At 41.2% G+C, this 20,243-nt stretch overlaps 1 protein-coding gene across 1 annotated transcript in view; it reads right to left on the bottom strand.

Annotated features, from left to right (window-relative positions):
- Positions 1–18,568: 18,568 nt before the first annotated feature.
- TUBGCP3 (tubulin gamma complex component 3) overlaps positions 18,569–20,243 on the bottom strand; it is a 52,735-nt gene continuing 51,060 nt past the window's right edge. The window contains exon 22 of the mRNA XM_068136758.1: positions 18,569–19,675. Coding sequence (XP_067992859.1) covers positions 19,517–19,675 — 159 coding nt within the window. The 3' untranslated portion in view covers positions 18,569–19,516. The remainder of the gene's footprint in view (positions 19,676–20,243) is intronic.

A 20,243-nucleotide genomic window follows, 5' to 3' on the forward strand; every position in this document is an offset into this window, starting at 1 on the left:
GCATTTCCACTCATTCAGAGACACTAACAAAATGAAAAAGAAAATTTCCTGTCAATGTTGAGACAGATTACACAAGATTACATGAGTGTCACTCTGCGAGATTATCAACAATGCAGGATCCCCCTCTTTAACATATGGATTGTGTGATTCTCTCCAAATAAGAGGAACTTAAAGGCTACAGATCATAAAGATGTAGGAAAACACCATTTAATTGTCTCTGTGGCAGTTTCTGGTTTCATACTGGTTGGCACAGTGTTGATTTCAGTAGTTAATGTCAGTGATGGAGAAAACAGTTGCTTTGCCCTCTTCCCCATGCACAGAATTCTTTTATTAGATGGTTGACAATAACAATTAAATGTTTATAGTTACAGTATTCACTGCTGGACTCTGGTGTGTGAAGTTACCTGTCAACTATACTCTCTGTTGTAAGAGACCTCTGTTGTAAGGTGGGGGTGTTTTTTTGTTTTTTTTTTTCAATTGGCCTCTTAATTCATCTGAGTGTCCTTTTCTGAAACATTTTTGTTGTCGCAGAGAATGAATGTTAACTAATACCAATATTGTAAAAGAAGAGAATCAAAAGCAGATGAGCACATGCAAAACTCTGGAATATAATATTATTAAAAAAAAAAAAAAAAAAAAAAAAAGTGATTGCCATACATCTCATCAATAACTGCAATGAACTATCTGTGACTGCCAACAGAGAAATCCTAGGGCGATGATATGAACTGAGCAGTTTCAGAAGAGAAGTCTGCTTATGAGACATCCTATGCTAACTCAGCAACAAAAGGAAATCATGAGAAGACCAAAAATTCTGCAATTTTTTTGTACCCCAAAACACTGAGCAGCTTTCACAAACACCTACTGTCCACAGCTACTGTTCAGAAATTAAAACTTCCAAGAACCACAGTGCCTATCTCACAACAGTGGGGAAGTTGCAATCTCAATCAATCATTTTAGTATTAGTTGTTTCATACTATGAGAGCTTAGCATCAATAATTTACCTGGTGTGACTGTGGCTTGGTCCTACAAGTAGTAAAAGTCAAGTCTTCTTTTGTGATCATATCAATGTAAAAAAAAACCCCAAACACACACACACAAAAAACCCACCACAAAAAACCCAAGCCAAAACTAATTGCCTATTAAGAGCATCTTAAGTAGCAGTGAGAAATTAACTAACCAAATCTCCTTTTTTCTCTCCAAAATAAACATCCGGCTAAAATGGAGCACATTCTTGGTGGCTGCAGCCAACACAGAACTTGGTGCTCACTGTGGTGGGTGGAAGGGTAAGGCCAAGAAGCCTCCTCCCTTCCCCCCTTGTAAGGTAAAAGGGAAAAAAAAATTTAAGGGAAAGGGAAAAAAAAAAACTCACAAGCTGAATTAGCAAAGCAGTGGAGCTATATTTACAAAGCAGTGTAGGATTTGCAGGGGAATATTTACAAATTTACAATATCTACAATATATACAAAGATATACAACAGAGTAACACAGAAATGAGAGTAATCCCCCCTCGGCAGAGAAGGGGTTCCCCACCTCCGTTCTCCCCTCTCTCCCCCCCCTTTCCCCAGAGTGGGATAGAAAGAGAGAGAAAAGAGAGGAAAAAAAAATGTTAGAAGCAGTTCGTGTTAATTGGAAGGGAGTTAATACCGGCCTTTATCTGTCTTCAAGGCCGAGGCCTTGGCAGAAAGCCGAGCAGAGATAGAGCTGCTGCACCGTGGAGAGGCGGAAGCAAGACTGATAGAAAAGTCCTGGAAATGCTCAGTTCACTCCCAGTTCAGAAGGTGCTTCCTCCCACTTCACCAATGAAATAGTTTAGATTATTCTTTCCGTTTACCAACTTCCGTCCACCATATTCCCTTTCTTAAGGGGGCAACGTCAACCGGTCACACTCACCAACATAGTAATTGTTGCAAGGATTAGCTGTGTGATATCAGTTCACATAGAATAAATACGTGGGGATTCAGAAACACTTCTGTAACAGCTAAAGTTGCAGATTCAGAGATAATTAAACTATTTAAACGTATCTTTAAATGAGTGCTTTTTTTTAGTGATGGCCAGAGCTAATATGACAGCACAGTTACTGTAGTGATTCACAGAATCACTGTGGCTGTAGTGGAGTGTGTTCCAGTACCCAGCCCTTCAGATTGCTTGCCAGACATCTGTAAATGCACTTGGATTTCCAGAGGCAACTTAATTTGGCAATTCTTTAAACTAGAATTCTCTGAATCCTTCACCTTCCACTTTGTACACGAAACCCCCACTTGCCTCATGGGCCAAATTTTATTTTGGCTGAAATGTTGCCTGCAAGTGATCCCACAAAACTGCACTGACATGTCCCTTATGTGGAACATAAATAAAAAGTTTACATATTTTATTTCACGGGAGAGGAGAATTCATTCCCTAAAACATGTTTGAACCTCTAACTGCAATTGGTAAAGCCATAGTTGCTGAAATAACAATAAAAATGAAGAGTTTTGCTAGTTTGGAGAGAGGAGAGGGAAGGAGGAAAAAAACCTGACTCTACTTTAAAGAAGAAACATTGTTTTAACTATAGCTAAAAGGAAGGAAAATAGACCCCAGAGGAGAAAGAAAAGTCTGACTTTCTGAAGTCCATCCCCAAGTCTTAGCTAAAAAAAGGCTCAGGGAGGTACCAAGCAAGTCCCAGGAGTTCATTACAGATCTCCAAGAAGTAGGGGAAGAGGAGAAGGCTGTACAGCTGCAGCAGGGAAGACATGGCAAGAATTCACTTAACACTCGCTTAGTAGAGTGAAGAGGGGACAAAACAGAAGGAAAGGAGTGGGAGACAAAACAAGGCAAAGCCTCTTTATTAAACATGTATGTGAACAGCAAGTGACCCGGAAAACCACCAATTTAGTATTACAGGTCTCCATGATGTACACAGGTTACAACTAGTTTTATCAAATGTGTTGCCATACTGGATTTTTTCTGTTGCAAAACTTGGAGATTCACTTTTTATCTTGCTAAAAATAACTGGTTCCAAGTGAAGTTCAGAATCTCAGCATAGCTTACCTAGGTCAGGACAGAGCTCACCCATCCCATAATGCAGGTGAGGAAGAAGCTGATATAGGGCACCCTTCTTTCCTGGTAGTAAAACTGCTTGTGTAACCTTAGAGGGTGACCTTTGACTGCTTTAGAAGCCTAATGCCAGTTTAACCTAGATTTATGTGACGCCAGACATCTGCATCATCAGGGAGATGTTCCTTGCTGGCTAAATCAGCAGCTCAGTGCTGAGAGATTACCCTCCTGTGTGATATAGCGAAACAACGGGAAGAGCAGAGTAGCACTGTAAATTGCAGGTTGAATCATTCAGGTTCTTTTGGTGAAAAATACAAGGCACATTACACTGGAGCTGGGAGTAGGCAAAAAAAGGTCATTGTCTCAACTACAAAATGGGCAAAGTCTTAGTCAGCAGATTTGTTTCAAGGGATTGTCATCCTGCTAAGAAGTTAAGTCTGTCCCTTTTGATTTCAGTTTAAATAGCTTCCTCTTGAGAGTGATATGTCTAACTGTCCAGAAAGAAAATGTCATCATGACTGAATTTCCACCTCCCTCCCTCCAGACTTGCTTAGTGCATGTTCCAAAGACTTGCTCAGAACCTGAATTTTAGCTCTTGTTTACAAGTCCATCCCTTTTTCATTACACAGTGAAACTGAAAAGTCTGTGTCCTTCCCACATGAGAAGCATTTCATATTGGAGAGCACTGCTTCAACTGCCAGCAGTATCTGGTTATCTAGAGGGCAAACCACTTAGCCTAGATATGTGGGTGTGATAGTTTCAGGCTGTGTCTGTAAGAAAGATAGCTGCAAATTCTCCAGCTGAATAGTTTGGTATAAAAAGGAAAACAAGAGCAATAATTCTAAACAAATTTCATTGGTCAGATGAGTGGGATGTAGTTTTACAATCTTACATTCTTTTCTCATTCCATTTTCTCTTTTTTCTGCTGGCATGTCTGCTTCACAAAGGAGTTATCTAGGACCTTGAGATAAGCAATACTAACTTCTTAATGATGCTTTGAGCTAACTAAAAATCCCTCTAACATTTTCTCCTTTTCTCTTTTCTTCTAATTAACTAGAGGGAAAAGTTGGGGGGGCAGGTGAGGTGAATCCTCCTGCCCAAGGAGGATTTCTGTGTTGTTTGCTTTTTGTAAATACCTGTATAATATTGTAAATCCTGTATATTTTTGTACATATTCATTGCATTCCATTGTTGCTTGTAAAATAAAGCTTCATTTGCTTCTCTGACTGAATTCAGCTGAGCTTTTGTTTGATGTAGATGGGTTAAAACATCACAGTGGGTTTGAAACACCACCCCCATTAAAGTTCACCTCTTTCATGACTTCCAGCAGCCTCTCCTGCATAGCCTGCAGAGTATGGGCAAAGGGCAAAAAAAGGTCACAGACATGGTTTATTGGAGGACAATATTTAATCAATGAATTTCACACAACTGTAACTGTAGTTTATGCTAATACCAGAGCCTTGCAATGTTGTGCGTGGGTTTTTTTTCTAAATTTGCTTTGTTTTGCTAGAGAGATCTGTAAAACAACTGCCCTCTGAACTGGAGGATTCTCCTTGCTTACCCTGCTCAAATATTAGTCTTTCAATTGCAAAAGGCTAAACAATTGTTTGAAATATAGCTCTTTTTCTGAATTTGTACTTCAGTATCAGTATCACTAAGGTTGGAGGAGACCTCAAAGATCATCGAGTCCAACCTGGCACCACAGACCTCATGACTAGAGTAGGGAGGACACTACTGCCCACTGCAGGCTTGAACTCACAACCTTCCCATTAAGGGTCTGATGCACTTGTGGAAAATGTTACATGGGTACTTCAATTGCATGATATGAGGACATCCTTGCAAAGACAAATAGAAAGAGATGTCACCCCATCCAATATCTGCACAGTAGTATATAAATATTTATAAAAGAAAACCAGGCAAAATAAATAGCCTTGATTACCCAAGCCATTTACTGGATGGGGCACTTAGTGCCATGGTTTAGTTGATTAGATGGTTGGGTGATAGGTTGGACTCGATGATCTCAAAGGTCTTTTCCAACCTGGTTAATTCTAGTGAGGCATAACAGATTTTTTGTTTAAGCACTTTCTAACAGTATTGAGAATTTTAAAATAAACTACACTTAGACAGTATTGAGATTTTAACTCACATTCTTAGGGTATTTCATATGCAAGAAGATAATTCCTGCTCTGCTTCTGAAGTTTGTTTCTGTACAGTAACTGTAGAATTTTCCTGCTAAATTACTTTTATTTGTAATGTTAACCTTGAAAACAAAAGCAGAAAAAAAAGATGTCAAGTATGCCAGTTTGCCATAAATATGTCACATTATTGAAAATGAGCATAATTACGTGCCTTATATAGATTCTTGACAAGAATATTAGATCTGAGTCCAAAACCTTTGGCTTCGATCAAAGTGATTTCAAATAGAACAAGTATATATAGAAGAATAATATGAAGTTAGTTTGTTAAAAAAAGGAAGGGCGATTTCTTAAACAAAAGAACGTGATTTGCTGGACACAGACTCAAGTTACAGTGGGGAGAGTTCAGACAGCTCCAAATTAAATATTGTATTAATTAAGGATGATTTAAGGAGCTGGTTGGAAGAGGTTCAATCAGCCCATTTAGTCTGGTAATTCTAGAAACATCAGTGTAAAAATACCTCTTTTTTTTTTTTTTTTGCTTTTGGCTCTACAGTGTCAGATAAACACATGAATGGAAATGTTGCCTGGAGAAACAGCAGGTGCTGATCATGCAAGACTTGGTTGTATTGCACTAGTATTGAACTATGATTGCCTTGTCGAACAAGACGTTCAACATCCCTTGGATACAGAGGTACTCTTCTTAGCAGTTGTTTCACATATGTGAGCTTTGTCTGCCTCTAGTGCCCAGTGATGCACAAAGCCTTGGTTCTCTTGCTTTATAATGTTAATTGAAGTCCAATCTAAAGCTAAGAATCTGAAATATTTGGTCAGAACTAGTTGTCAGCAGTTTTATCTTCAAATGCTGTAATGCACCTCAGAGTCCCCAGTGAAAACACTTTGATCTATTACATTTTTCCCTCCATGCCCTGCTGGCACCCTCCATCTGTCCAAAGGATCCCAGGCTGTAGGGTATCTGGCCCTGTGCCACTGCCCTGGACTTCTCAGGGCAGCCTTGCCATACCTGGGACACCATTCAGGACCCAACCCAGGTCAACAGGAGATCTCATCCTGCTTTTGTGTTGCTGGTACAGGGCAGGCCAGGCCAACAATGGGTCACCTTTTGGTTTAAAACCACTTATTTCATGTGGGCCATACCTACAGCAGCAAGTGGCACCCCAGAATGGCAGAGCATCTGCCCAGTAGGGTAGTTGGTGCTGCTGACCCAGACATCTCAGAGCAAAATCCAACTACAGCCTAATCCTTGCTAGCAGATCTTAAAAGATTTGGCCCAACTTTTCCCAGAGAACGAGAGGGGCAACATTTAGGCTCAGATAGCAGATTTCTCATATACTTAAAGCCCCCATGTCAAAATCCAGAACCACATCAGCCTCAAGCAAGGGTCACCAGTATTTTTCATCTGGGGAGCTTGTTCTCCTTTCTATTAGACCTAAACATGAGGCGTTGATCTCTATTTGGCCATTCACTTTGAAAAGCTATAGCTTAGCTGGATGGAAATTGGAACTCTTAATAATAGAAAAAACTACAATTAAAAATACACAGCTGACTCCCAATCTTTTCTTAGAAAACCATAGCACATAAACAGCACACATTAATACAGAAGTTGCAAATCATCTGCACTTTGAATCAGAACTCATAATTCATATAAAACCCACAAACGATCATGGACTATGAGACTAGAGCTGAAAATGTGTCATTTGCAATTCTTCGCTGTCCTCTAAAGGCTGTTTCAGGTATTTCAGCCTTGGATTTGAGGCTTCTGCTTTGTGTCCATGTACTAGAATGCAGGCTAGCAGGTCGAAGAAAAGTGGAGGTTTAGGTAAAGCTTCAGTTGGAACTCTGCAAGTCACTACCAGAGATGGATCTGACCAGTCAAGGAGAGACCACATCTGTGAGGTGTGTGATACTGTGCTGCTGTGATCCTCTCTCTGGCAAGTGATGGGATCATCAGGACTTATATTATTCTGAATTGTGATACAGTTCAGTGGGCTGGTGAGGCTTGGAATTGCCTTAGCATGTCGAGGTGTATGCTGCAATGTGCGTCCAAACCAGCTTACCAGGATGAACTTAAAGATCTGATCTTGTTTGGTACCTACCAATGCCTTTATAAGGTGCTCTTGAGGAGTTCTTTATTTATAATATAGAAAGGTCAAGCCTTAAAATAGGCCTACAATTACATAATTGCCCATTAAGAAACCCTATAGTCACAAGTGCCTGTAAACTTCTTCTATGCAGCTGTTTCTTATGAGTCACAGTATTGCCCTTTAATCGTCTTAATTAAGGAAATGGTAATATTTTTCTTTTCTTATAATTCCTGGCAACTATCCAATTCTTCTTTTTTTTTTTTTTTTTTCTTTTCCCTTTTTTGCTAATTATTTCCTATTCTATTATTAATGCCTGTTTTGCTGGTTTTGGCTTGCAGGAGCTTTGATTTATTTTGATTTCCAAAACTTTTTGCCCGTGACATAGTGGAGCCTCTGCACAGATTCACACTAGGGTAAGTGTAGATCTGACAGATACCTTTCCTCTGCTACTCCACCTCTTATAGCTGATTTACTGTTTTTCTCATAAAAGTGGGACATCTTGCCAATAAAGTTGTCTCCTCACGATGCCCAAACTGATTTTTGCCTGCTTCTTTTGTGTCCCCTGAAGACTATATGTAAATGCATATCTCTTTTCTTTGCCCAAGTTACAGAATAGATCTAATCGAGTAATTGGTCCAGTGGGCAACAAGGTGACCTGGCTGATGGAATAATGAAAGACCTGGAGCATGCTTTTTGTAAAGCCTATACCATGTAACACTGGAGCACAAAGGCAACTTTTCAGTGTTTGTGTGCTATTAGGACAGAGTTCTGGGAAATTCAAGGGGGTGTCTGTGTACTTCTGTGGTTATGATTATTTATGGTTTTCTAAAAGATTCATCTTTCCTGCAACTCTTCACTAGCTTCATCTGTACGAACAGTATTTACATCCTTTAAACTGTCCTTCCTAATTGTATCAAGAATCCTAGAACTCACCTAGATATTTGAAAGGTTGAAATGAGGCTGGTGAGGTAGGAAACCATGGTGGAAGCAAAGTTGTGTCATGATTTATTTTCAAAATGCATCCATCTTCTTGATTTCTCAGTCCTCTTTGAAAACAATGAAGAGAGATTGTGTTGAGTTTGTGCCTGGTGGAGGGGTTGGCAGTGGGGAAGGGGATTTCTAGCATGGTTCTTATATGAAGCTTTGAGAAGTTCCCATAACTCCAAGTCAGATCAGCCTCAGGCTAAGGCTGAGCCAATCAATATCACTTCAATAACTTAATTAAGAAGGGGGGGGAAATCTGTTTAATTGGATTCTTTTGTTTGAGAGAGGTTTTGTTTGTTTGTTTTGGAGAGGAGTGGGATATGGTAGAGACGACCATGTGGACGCACCAAGGTCAGTGAGGAATGGGAGGCACCATAGAACACTAATTCTGTTTTAGTCTGTGGTGAGATGGCAGGATGACCCCTTGCAGGCTTTTGAGATCAATGGTGGAGAAGAATCTTCAGGCCATGAAGGACCCTGTGCTGGAACAGGGGACAGCTCCCAAAGAAAAGTTGTGACTCTGAAGGAAGACTGCACTGGAGCAATCTGTTGCTGGGAGGACCACAGTCCAGAGAAGAGACCCAAGCTAGTTAGAGAAATTGATAGAAGCCTGTATTCCATAGGAGAGATTCTACATTGCAGGAGAGGAGGACTGTCAGTTCTCGTCCTGAGGAGGAAGGAGTGGCAGGAATATGGAAATGGATGCAGACTGACCACAACCCCCAGATCCTTACCCTGTTGTGCTGCTGGAGGGGAGGAGGTAACAGAGCTGGACCCAAGAAGAAAGGAGACGTGGAGGAAAGATGCTCTTAAGATCCATTTGCATTTATCACTGTTCTGCTCAGATTAATGAATTTGCAGTGCTTTCATTTCAATTAAATTGATTTTGTTTTCCCAAGTGGAATCTGTCTTTTGCCCATAATTATAATTTGTAAGTGAGACTTCTCTGTCCTTTTTTCCAATCCTCGAACCTTTAGCTGTATTTTCTCCTCCCTACCAGAGGCAATACAAGTGAGTAAGGGGCTGTGTGGTGCTTTGGTACCATCGGGGTGGGCTCAAACCATGACAGAGATTTGAAAAGTCAGTAAACATTTCCTCTTGAGTTCTTCTGAGAAACACTGATCTCCAATTGTTCTTGCAACACTTGCAGAACTTGTTTTGTCTGCAGTGCTTATAAAACCCATTTTCTGTAGCATCCAAAGCCCTATCGGCACTGGACAAAAATAGTGTTGGCTCATCCACGCTGTTGTAGCTGAGAAATCTGTGTCATATCTTTTTCCTGACCAAATAAAATTACATAATAATTATCTTTGTCTACTAGTAAATGTATTAATTATGTGCATGTATTTTATACATGTTTGTACACAAGTAGCATAACATTGCACAGCAGTAGTAATTTTTTTAATAAGAAAAGAAATTACCTATGCATTTTATTCATGGATGTTTTAATAACCTGGATCACAGCTGTCAAAAATATGTTCTGGTCTTGCCTTAAAGCTTAGTTGTGGGAATGAATGGGAATTCTACTTGTCTTATTTATCAGATATCATTTTCACTCCACATTTTCTGTTCTTTTTATGCTTTCTCTTCTCCAGTAAACAGTGCAATTTTATTCCTCTGCATCTGAGAGTTTAGTTGCTTGTTTTCTAAAGAATTTTGCTTTCTTCATTCTCATTATAATATGAACTGGATTTTTTAAGGAAAGTTCCCATTTGTCTTTTTTAGTTGCCATTGTAAGCCTATTGCATCTTCTCTCTTGTTTCTTTATACCCTTCAGGACTGTTCAGTGAGAAATGAGGTAAAACTCAGTACAAACACACTCTTTTAAGGGGTGAATGAAGTTCCTGGTCGGAAAGCAAAGCAGAAAACTCTGTTCTTTGCCTCTCTCTTGGCATTTTTTAGAAAATTTAAAAGGGCAACAAAGTGGTATTTTGGGAATGTTCCCATTGTGTAGGGATCCTAGATGCCTAACTACCTCGTTCTTGTGGCATGTATTTCAGATGCAAAGAATCGGTTCTCATTGTTTATTGCACTGGAAGATTTCATACGCCAGGTAATTACCTTGCAACGGCTTTTTCTTACCGGATCTTTAAATGTTCAGACTGATGGTAACAATCACTCCAATAGCATCTTCTGTACTCCAATGTTTAGCTAACTTAATTGCTGTTCTAATGACTTCTGGAGGAAAACATTTAACAGAATTAGTTCCACAAAGAGCTAAAGGAAATTAACTGCAGCAATAGGAATTTCACCTCCTACACTCCTCAGGTTTTTCTTTGTATATTATTCTTTGTCTACTATTTCTTTGGCATCTCTTTGTTCACAATTTATTGTCACTCAGAACCCCTGCTCTCTTCTCTGCCCTTCTCTCCTTTTGTAAGCAGCTATCCATCATCTCAGTTTCTTTAACTTGCCTGACCCCTGTGTTCTTTATAACCCCATACACCTCTGCTCACCTCTGTCCTTTCACCTGGGCTCAAGTCTGTATTTCCACTCATGTGGTGCTCAGGTTCTAGCCCAATGATTTTATGAGAGAATTTACAATATTGGGTGGTCACATAGTAGTACCAAGATGAACTTTGGAACAAAAAGAAGGAAAATAAGTACTGAGGCACTTTTTATGCTCTTCTAGTGAAAGTATTAAGTTAACCCTTATGAATTACTCCAATCTGTTAAATTCACAAACTAATTAGAATGTCATATCAGGAAGTCTGGCTTAATACTTTAGAGAATCACTGACTCATGGAATGATAGGGATGGAAGGAACCTCTGGAAATCATCTAGTCCATCCCCACTCCCACCGCAGGTTCACCTAAAGCAGGCTGCACAGGAGATGTCTGAATGGCTCATACACTGGGTTTGTCATAAGCCTTTTTAACATAAAATTAATGTATTTTCATTGTAGTTTAAAACTGTGTTTCAGAAAGCCCTCAGAGTGACACATATGACTAGTTAAATCTATGGTGACAGAAGCTTTTCACCCTGAGCAACTGTAGTCTAAGAAAGATCATATCTTTCTCATGACTGTTTATTGCTATCCTTGGAACTATAAGTAATTTTGGTAGGTTACATTGGGTAGAGCAGGTGATGGTTAACATGCCCTTCTAGAAATCATACAGAATTATTTCCTCTGACTTCTGAAACAACAGTTTCTTGTATTTCTCCCTGCCCTACTTACAAATCTTTGCAATTCTCTTGCAGCTCTCACCAACTCTTTCTTCCTCTCTCCAATTACTAGAATCTTACTAGAGGTCAAAGTGATATTTTTGGTTCAAGTAGCCAAAAGATGACTTTCAAAATTAATTAGGCACTTCTGAGAAGCCTGTGAGAACTTTTACTGTGTGTCAAATGCACTCTGTCATCTCTGAGGCTGTTCATTCGGGTGGAAATTGAAATGAGTACAAATGCGTGCACCCACAGCTGGTTTCTAAGGCCAGCATTAGGAAACATTAATGAAATGTCACAGAGCACTCCAGACTTCTAAATCTAGAAGTTTTAAAGTAAGCACCCATACCCAGATACCTGCCCTTTTTTTTTTTTTTCCCAATAATTTATTGCCTTTCAGCTCTTAGTATGTTCAAAAATTTACATGTGCACTTCAAGAGTATCCATAATTCTGAAAATCATTGTTAGATGCAGCATACTGGAAGTTAAGTTTCACACTGCTCAAAGATAATTTGCCATTCTTAATTAAAAATATCTATTTTTAAAGGCTGAAAAACAAAAAAAGGTCACAGAATCATATAATCATAGAATTGTTTCAGCTGGAAAAGACTTCTAAGATCACTGAGTCAAATCATTGACCTAACACCACCATGGCCATTACCTTATGTTCTGAAGTGTCATATCTACACGTTTTTTAACATTTCCAGGTGTGGTGGGTTTGGAAGGGTAAGGCCAAAGAAGCCTTCTCCCTTCCCCCTTGTAAGGTAAAGGGAAAGAAACTTGAAGGGAAAGGGAAAAAAAAACCTCACAAGCTGAATTAGCAAAGCAGTGGAGCTGTATTTACAAAGCAATGTAGGGTTTTGCAGGGAAATATTTACAAACTTACAATATCTACAATATATACAAAGATATACAACAGAGTAACACAGAAATGAGAGTAACCCCCCTCGGCAGAGAGGGGTCCCCCACCTCCGCTCTCCCCTCTCTCCCCTCCTTTCCCCAGAATGGGATAGAAAGAGAAAGGAAAGAGAGGAAAAAAAAGTTAGAAGCAGTTCATGTTAATTGGAAGGGAGTTAGTATACAGGCCTGTTATCTGGTTTTCAAGGCCGAGGCCTTGGCAGAAAGCCCAGCACAGGCAAAGCTGCTGCACGAAGCAAAGACGGAAGCAAGACTGACTGAGAAGTGCTGGAAATGTCCACTTCACTCCCACTTCAGAAGGTGCTTCCTCCCACTCGTCCAATGAAATTAGTTTAGACTATTCCTTCCGTTTACCAACTTCCGTCCACCATATTCCCTTTCTTAAGGGGGCAACGTCAACCGGCCACACCAGGGAAGGTGACTCCACCACCATCCTAGGCAATCTATTCCAATATAAAATCACCCTTTCAGTAAGGACATTTTTCCCAATACTCAATGTAAACCACCGCTGGCGAAATTTCAGGCCATTTCCTCTCATTCTGCCACTTGATACCAGGGAGAAGAGACCCTGCCTCACTACAACCTCCTTTTAGGTAGCTGTAGAGAGCAATGAGGTCTCCCCTCAATCTCCTCTTCCCCAGACTAAACAATCCCAGTTCCTCATAAGACTTGTTCTTCAGACACCTCACCAGCTTCATTGTCCTTCTTCAGACATGCTCCAGCCACAAAATGTCCTTCTTTTAGTGAGTGCCCATGAACTGAACACAGTATTTGAGGTGCAGGCTCACCAGTGCCAAGTACAGGGGCACCATCACTTCCCTGGTCCTGCTGGCCGCACTGTTCCTGACAAAAGCCAGGGTGCTTTTGGCCTTCTTGACCACTTGAGCACATTGCTGGCTCATGCTGTCAACCTCAGCTCCTTTTCTGCCAGGCAGATTTCCAGCAGCTCTCTTCCAAGCCTGTAGTGCTGCATAGGGTTATTGTGGCCCAAGCGCAGCACCTCTCACTCAGCCTTGTTAAACCTCACAATACTGACCTCATCCCATTGATCCAGCTTGTCCAGATCTCCTTGCAGAGCCTTCCTACCCTCAAGCACACCCCAATTTACTGTCACCTGCAGTTCTACTGAGGGTGTAGTCATTTCCCTTGTCCAAATAAAGATATTAAACAGAACTGTCCCCAAAACTGAGCCCTGGGGAACACCATTTGTCACCAATTGGATTTCATTCCATTCACCACTGCTCTTTGGGCCCAGCCGGCCAGCTAGCTAGCTTTTAATCAGCAAAGTGTCCACTTGTCCAAGCCATATGCAGCTCCTCCATAGGGATGCTGTGGAAGATAGTGTCAAATGCCTTACTAAAGTCCAGATAAACAACATCCACAGACTTTCTGTCATCCATTAAGCAGGTCACCCTGTCATAGAAGATCAGGTTCATCATGCCCTTCATGAACCTGTGTTGACCAGGCCTGATCACTTTGTTGCCCTGCACATGCTGCATAACGGCACTCATAACGATCTGCTTCATGACCTTCCCCAGCACCAAGGTCAGACCGACAGTGCCATAGTTCCCCAGGTTTCCTCCAGGCCCTTCTGGGGCATTATGGTTGCCAATCTCTGGTCATCTGGGACCTCCCCAGTTAACCAGGACTACTGGTAAATGACAGTGTGGTGAGCCACTTGTCCTTTTCTTGTCCAAAAAATGGACATCTTACCTTTGTGACATGAACACATACTCCTTCCACACCTAATTTTAAGGAAAAAGGGTTTTTATAAAGAAATATATCCCTGTATGGTAAGACCTTGACATTTTTTTACTGCATCTGGTATAAGAGAAAAAAAAATGCACAGGGCCTTGAAAGAAAAATAGTATCACTAAAATAAAACTGGATGATGATTATATTCTGTCCTTGATCTCCTACCCTAAACCTATATACCTACCCTGAACACATTATATCATGGGCTTCTGCTTTTATTAGTAGATGTTTCTAAGATATTAAATTGCATCTTACTGTACCAAGAGGCAATCAAGCTGTTGTATCTTACTGTACCCAAGAGACAGTCAAGCTGTTATAACTTACAAGAGGAAGATTACATTTTCAGGGACTGGCTTTTAATGTTTTTTCCTTCATATTGGTCAAATACCAAAATAACTGTCCTTTGTAATTGAAAAGATGACATACTTTCCAGTGCTTTTCCTTTTAATGTGTTTATCATAGTGGCAGCACTGCATGGGTAGCCCTTTACCCAAGAAGAAATGTGCATGTCATGTTTTATGCCAATGTGGTGGTTTAGGCTGAGTGCCTCCTGCTGGTACCACACAAGCCACACCTGTGGTGTCCTGAGGGTCCAGCCCAGTAGGCGGACACAGGAAACTACGTATTTTATCCCATAATGGCCTGCTCCCTATAAAATCAGCAGCAAGTTTCTACACTTCCTCTTTCTTCCCTCACTGCTCCTATGGAGATCAGGTAATGGAGGGGGAGTCATCTTGAGGCCTCTTAGGGCCTGGCCAGGCCTAATACCTGGAGCGGAGTGGGGGAGGGGGGCAGTTAGCTCAGTCAGTAGAGCACGAGACTCTTAAAGTGAAGGTTGTGGCTTCAAGCCTGAAGCAGTGTCCTCCCTTTTATACTCCTGCTGGACAAGGTGTGTGTGGGGGAAGATCAGAACAGACCAAGTCAGTTTCTCAGGGGGAAAACACTCTCCAGGGAGGGCAAAACACTCTCACAAGCCCTCCCCCACTGTTTTCAGGATGGGCATAGCCCACCACAGACAACATGGGTGATAATGCTGTCTTCGGTTTCTACATTTTTGCTTTGTACTGCAGTTTCTCAGAAATTTCCTTGGGCCTTGACAACTCTGAAAATGAGGTGGCTGAGCATGGAGAGTCAGTTACTGATGGCTCTGGGATAGGATGCAGAGAGCAGGAGGAGCTGGGCCATGGAGACATGGCTGCTTAGGCCCACAGATGCACCTATATTTCCAGACACTGTAGCTCTAATAGGAAAACACTGACATTACCTGCCAGAAGCCTGCACTATCCTCCTTACAAAATAAAAAATATCCTTGTGTAGTGTGATGTTAAGAATTATAATCTTTAGCATTGATTGCACTAGATAAGTGTTAAAAGAAAAAAAAAGAAAGTAAAACTTCTACGTTTCTCCTTAGAAATACACCTACTGCACCTGGGCAGAAGGAAGTTGTCAACTTTTACATTAAGTAGGCACATTTATGTAGAGTTATGTATTGGTCTCCAGCCACAAATGAAATGCAAGAAGATTTCTCTCTCATTTTTGTTAGGAATTTCTGAAATTCAACAGTCTGACAGCAGAGAGGCTGACACAACACCATGGCCCCAGGTCCAATCAGTAGCAAGACCCAGGATGCACACATACACACCATGAATGTATATAGATACATGGTTGGCCACACAGGTCAATGCAGACAGACACACAGAGCGCTCATGTAAACAGACAGCACCAATGGCCTCACCCTGCTCCTTTCTCTGGCTGAGCTGGATGGAGGTCCATTACTGGGAGATAAAGATACAGTATTAGTAGAAGATCCATATATTACCTATATCTCCCACTAATATAGTAAGAAAGACTTGACAACAAATGTCTTAATATAATAGCGGTTTTAATACAACAGAATAAACCCAGGAATATAAATAGGATAAAAAGTGGCATACAGGTATCAAGTAAAAGTTACTCCACTTCGCTGGTGTGCACTCTGTCTTTGTTCAGCACCAGATGGAGCCTCATGGTGCACTCTACAGGTCCCATCCATAGAGGGTGTCCTTCTTCTAATACCCTGGCATGGGGGATGGGTGAGTACAGATTGTTCATCAGGTTCCCATACAGTGACTGATTATGGTGACATTCAGGCTGCTTGAGGCCTAGTACAGCAGAGACACCTGCTGAACATCACAAACTCCTGGAATGCAACACTTTTTGAAAAGGTCCCTATGCAAACATGGATCTCTCCAGCAGATGGGCTTATGTATGTGGTCTAGCCAGCAGATGATCCTTCGACCTTTCAGTCCCCTATCACCTCCAGAAACACCCATCCTCTCACTGCATTGTCTGCAGTTGCTGGTACCACAGGCACACCTCCCACCTGTGATCACACTCCCTTGGCTGCACTCAGATCCTCATCACACACGCACAGGAAAGGAATTTGGTAAAAGTAGCTGCTCTGGTTGAAAGAGGAGCAAGGCTAGAAAAACATTGACCAGCACCTTATTTACACACAATCAGCCCTCCTTATTGGCTTACTCCACTATTTTCCCACATTCTGCAAGTTGCTTTTCACAACATTTTTGGTTGGATGTTGGCACCACACTCTGAAGCATTTCCAGGGACAGTATCCTGGAGCATAGTTAGGTGTGGCATTTCTGTTGTGAGAGCTTTATAAATGCCAGACTCCTATACTGAAGAAGATTCACATGAGCCATATATTGTGTTGCAGAGAAGCACCACTGGGTAATAGTAACAGTATCCAAAGTGGGAAGGCTCAGCTGCAGGTGAAGGCAAAACCAGCAAAAGTAAAAAATAGGCTGAAATTGACATAAAAATTGAAGACAATATCTCTAGCTCCCATCCACTTCCAGGGTATCTTCCAGCAGAGGTGATGCAGTTACTCTGCGCCAGGGATTCAGAGCCTTCCCCTCAGCCTGGCTGTCAGAGAGGGTCTGAGAGTGGTGATGGCACTTCCCCAGGTAGAGGCATGGCTAAAAAGCAATCAGAGAAGAATGGATGCCATTGACTCAGAAACTGAAGATCTCAGGAGCAGTTTCCCTACACTTCCAGGGGATTTTCCTGCAAAGACGGACAGGTTATCCTACGCATCACCTTTCAAATATCTATTCATGCATTGTCATAGTTTTCCGCTCCAGTCTGAAGTGGTGGCACTCTTCAATAATTTATTCTGACAACACTGTTAATTTAGTTATTTCCAAGCCAAGAGGAAAATCTGAAATATTTTTTGTTCAACTTTTTATCCACTATTTTGATGAGAATCTGGCCCTAAGAGTGTAGGACAAGCAGATCATTACAAAGATTCTTCTTTTTGTCCACATATTTTTGTCATTGCTCCATCTTACTTGAAAGGGGATCACTGGCATCCTAAAGCTACGTTATGGTACACAACCAATCAGTTTTAACTGTAGGCACAGAAAACATGTAGAATGAAATAAGTATGACAGCTGCTGGGTTAGGGGATAAAAGACTGGTCTCCACCCACAAAGGAGCACTGAGGACAATGGCAGGTCCCCACTGACCCAGGCTTTCCGCGCCTTGCATTCAAAACGTACCCCTAAGCCTAGCAGCTGGAGCAACACCTGCAGCAATGAGGACTCTTCCCAGATCAATGGATTTCTACAGAATCAGCTCAGAGTTAGTTCCCACCAAGGCTACACATTGTGGGTTTCCTGTGTACTCTTGGATTTATTTCAGCAGCAAAGGGAACTAAACCTTCCTCTGAAACTTGTCCCCTAGTTCTGAATGTCTCTCTGGCCTGTGGATTGCCTAATGACAGATGGGAACACACAATATGTTTCTCAAGGCAATGACCAAAGAGTGCCTGTGCAGCTAACGTGTTTGGCTTCTTTTTGTTATTTCTTTTCCCAACAGTTGTGGCCAAAACACATTCACCTAAGCTTTGTAGTTCTTTCAGACTTTACGTAAACAACAATTCCACAAAACCAGAGTACTCCTGCCTGACAAAGGCATCCTTCAGCTTTCCTTCTAGCACACAATCCCTGGGTTCAGAATCCATGTTTTCTTACAGCTGAAATGCTGCCTGCCTGTAACCCTGTGATGGTAGCTGCGCTACCAGGTCCTGTAAATGTACAGGGTTAAAAGCCTCACGTTTTATTTCACAAAAGCAAGGACTCCCAGGCCGGCACAATAATGGGAATCATGCCATCCAGAGGGCAAACTAGCTAGTCTAGGGCTGCAAGACAGTGCATTGTTCCCACCAAAGTTCACCTCCATTATGGCTCAATAGCCTCACCAGCCTGGCCTGGCAGGTATCTCTGCTTTCAGGGATTCAAGCAGTGTAAGGGCAAAGCAGGCCACAGATCTGGCTGATCTGAGGGTAATTGTTACATTACAAATTGCACACAAGTGTGCAGATATCTGTAAATCAAAACACTCCTAACTGCAAGCTTCTGCTTTCTTACCCTGTGGAAAAAATCATAGTTTTTCAACTACAAAAAGCAGAACACATTTGAAAGATAGTTGTGTTTTTATTTTCCTAAGCTTGCACTTGTGGAACATAATAAATGACCTGATATAATGACAACTTGCAAAAGAAGAATCCCCCTCTCCCCAACATCTGGACAGCAATATATAAATATTTACAATGAAAAAATAGAGAAGAGAATTAAGTCAACATTAGCCAAGTCAGTTTGTTTCTACACATCTGATTTTAAACATCAATTATTTAATTTAATTCCATTTTAACCAATACTTTCCTTACAGCACTGAGGCTTTAACTTCATTTTTTAGACCTGATGTGCAACAGAGACCCTCCTGCTCTGCTTCTGTCATTTTCTCCTGTACAGTAGCCATAGACTTTCCCTACCAATTTTTAAATTCAAAAACAACAAAAAATTTAAAGTTTATGTCTCCTGATAACAAAGTTTCTCACACAGTCAAACACATCACAACACTGGAAAATCAGCATAATGAGATGCCGTATAGCTTCTTAACAGGGATATTAGGTCTGGCTTTAACAAAACTCTCTCTTCAAATAGAACAAGTACATATAGAAAAAATAACCTTCTTATTTTCTTGTTAAAAAAAGAAATGGTGCTTTCTATAAACAAAAGATGCAATTTGCTTGACACAGATATAAGTTACAGGGGGAGAGCTCAGAAAGCTTCAAACAAAATTGGCATTTGTTTCAAAGAATGACTGGAGAGGCTGACCGGAAGAAGCTTCAATCAGCTTGCTTAGTCCGATAATTCTGGAAATGTCAGTGTAAAAAATTCCTACTTGTTTTGCTTTCTGCTATACAGTGTCACACGATCACAGGACTGGAAACATGTTGTCTGCAGAAATGGTAGACGCCAATCACGCACGATTGGGGTGTATAATGTCAACACCGACTGCCTCGTCCAACATGAGATTCAACATCCTTTGGATACTGAGGTGCAGTCCTTAGTAGTTGTTTCACATACGTGAGCTTCGTCTGCCTCTAGTGCCCAATGATACACGAAGCCTTGGCTCTCTTGCTTTATAATGTTCATTAAAGTCCAATCTAAAGCTAAGAAATCGAAGGCTTTCATCAGAACTGGTTGTCAGCAGAACCAAGAACTGCTGGACGATTCCCTGAAGGAGAAAGCAAAATCCAACAGACAGCTATGAAGACATTTCTGATATGTTTTTCCACAGAGATGCCAGGTGATGCCCAGGCATGGCAAGAGCATGAGAGCAGTCAGAACTACAGACCCAACAGCAAGAATCTACACATTTGGGGTAGTTTTCATACGGGACTTGCAGTTGCCATGTAAGAGGCATGCTTCTGGAGTCCAGCTTCCCATTCAGCTCTCTGCAAGTTACTGCAGGAGCTCCACGGCATGCAGGCAAGGAGAGGACTTTGGGAAGATGGGAAGACTCACTTCCTGATCTCCATTGAACATTAACATGGATATGGCACTTAAAAAGCTGCCATGGCACACAGTGCTGTCTCACTCCCTTTCATTGCTTTCTGGAACACCTTCCTTGAAATATAACAGCTGATTTTTCTGGGGAATGGGAGCTTTAAAATTAGATATAACAAATTAAGACAATATCAGAATATGTCCCATTAAAAGAGATACCTGTGCATGTGTCCCCCCCAACACTGCCCATCCCAGTCTGTTAAAACCCAAGTGTTAGGCCATTAATAAGGATCCTT

This window comes from Melanerpes formicivorus, unplaced genomic scaffold, assembly GCF_026170545.1.
Source record: "Melanerpes formicivorus ecotype bairdi unplaced genomic scaffold, bMelFor1.0.p_v2 SCAF_1, whole genome shotgun sequence".
Classification (NCBI taxonomy): Eukaryota; Metazoa; Chordata; class Aves; order Piciformes; family Picidae; genus Melanerpes; species Melanerpes formicivorus.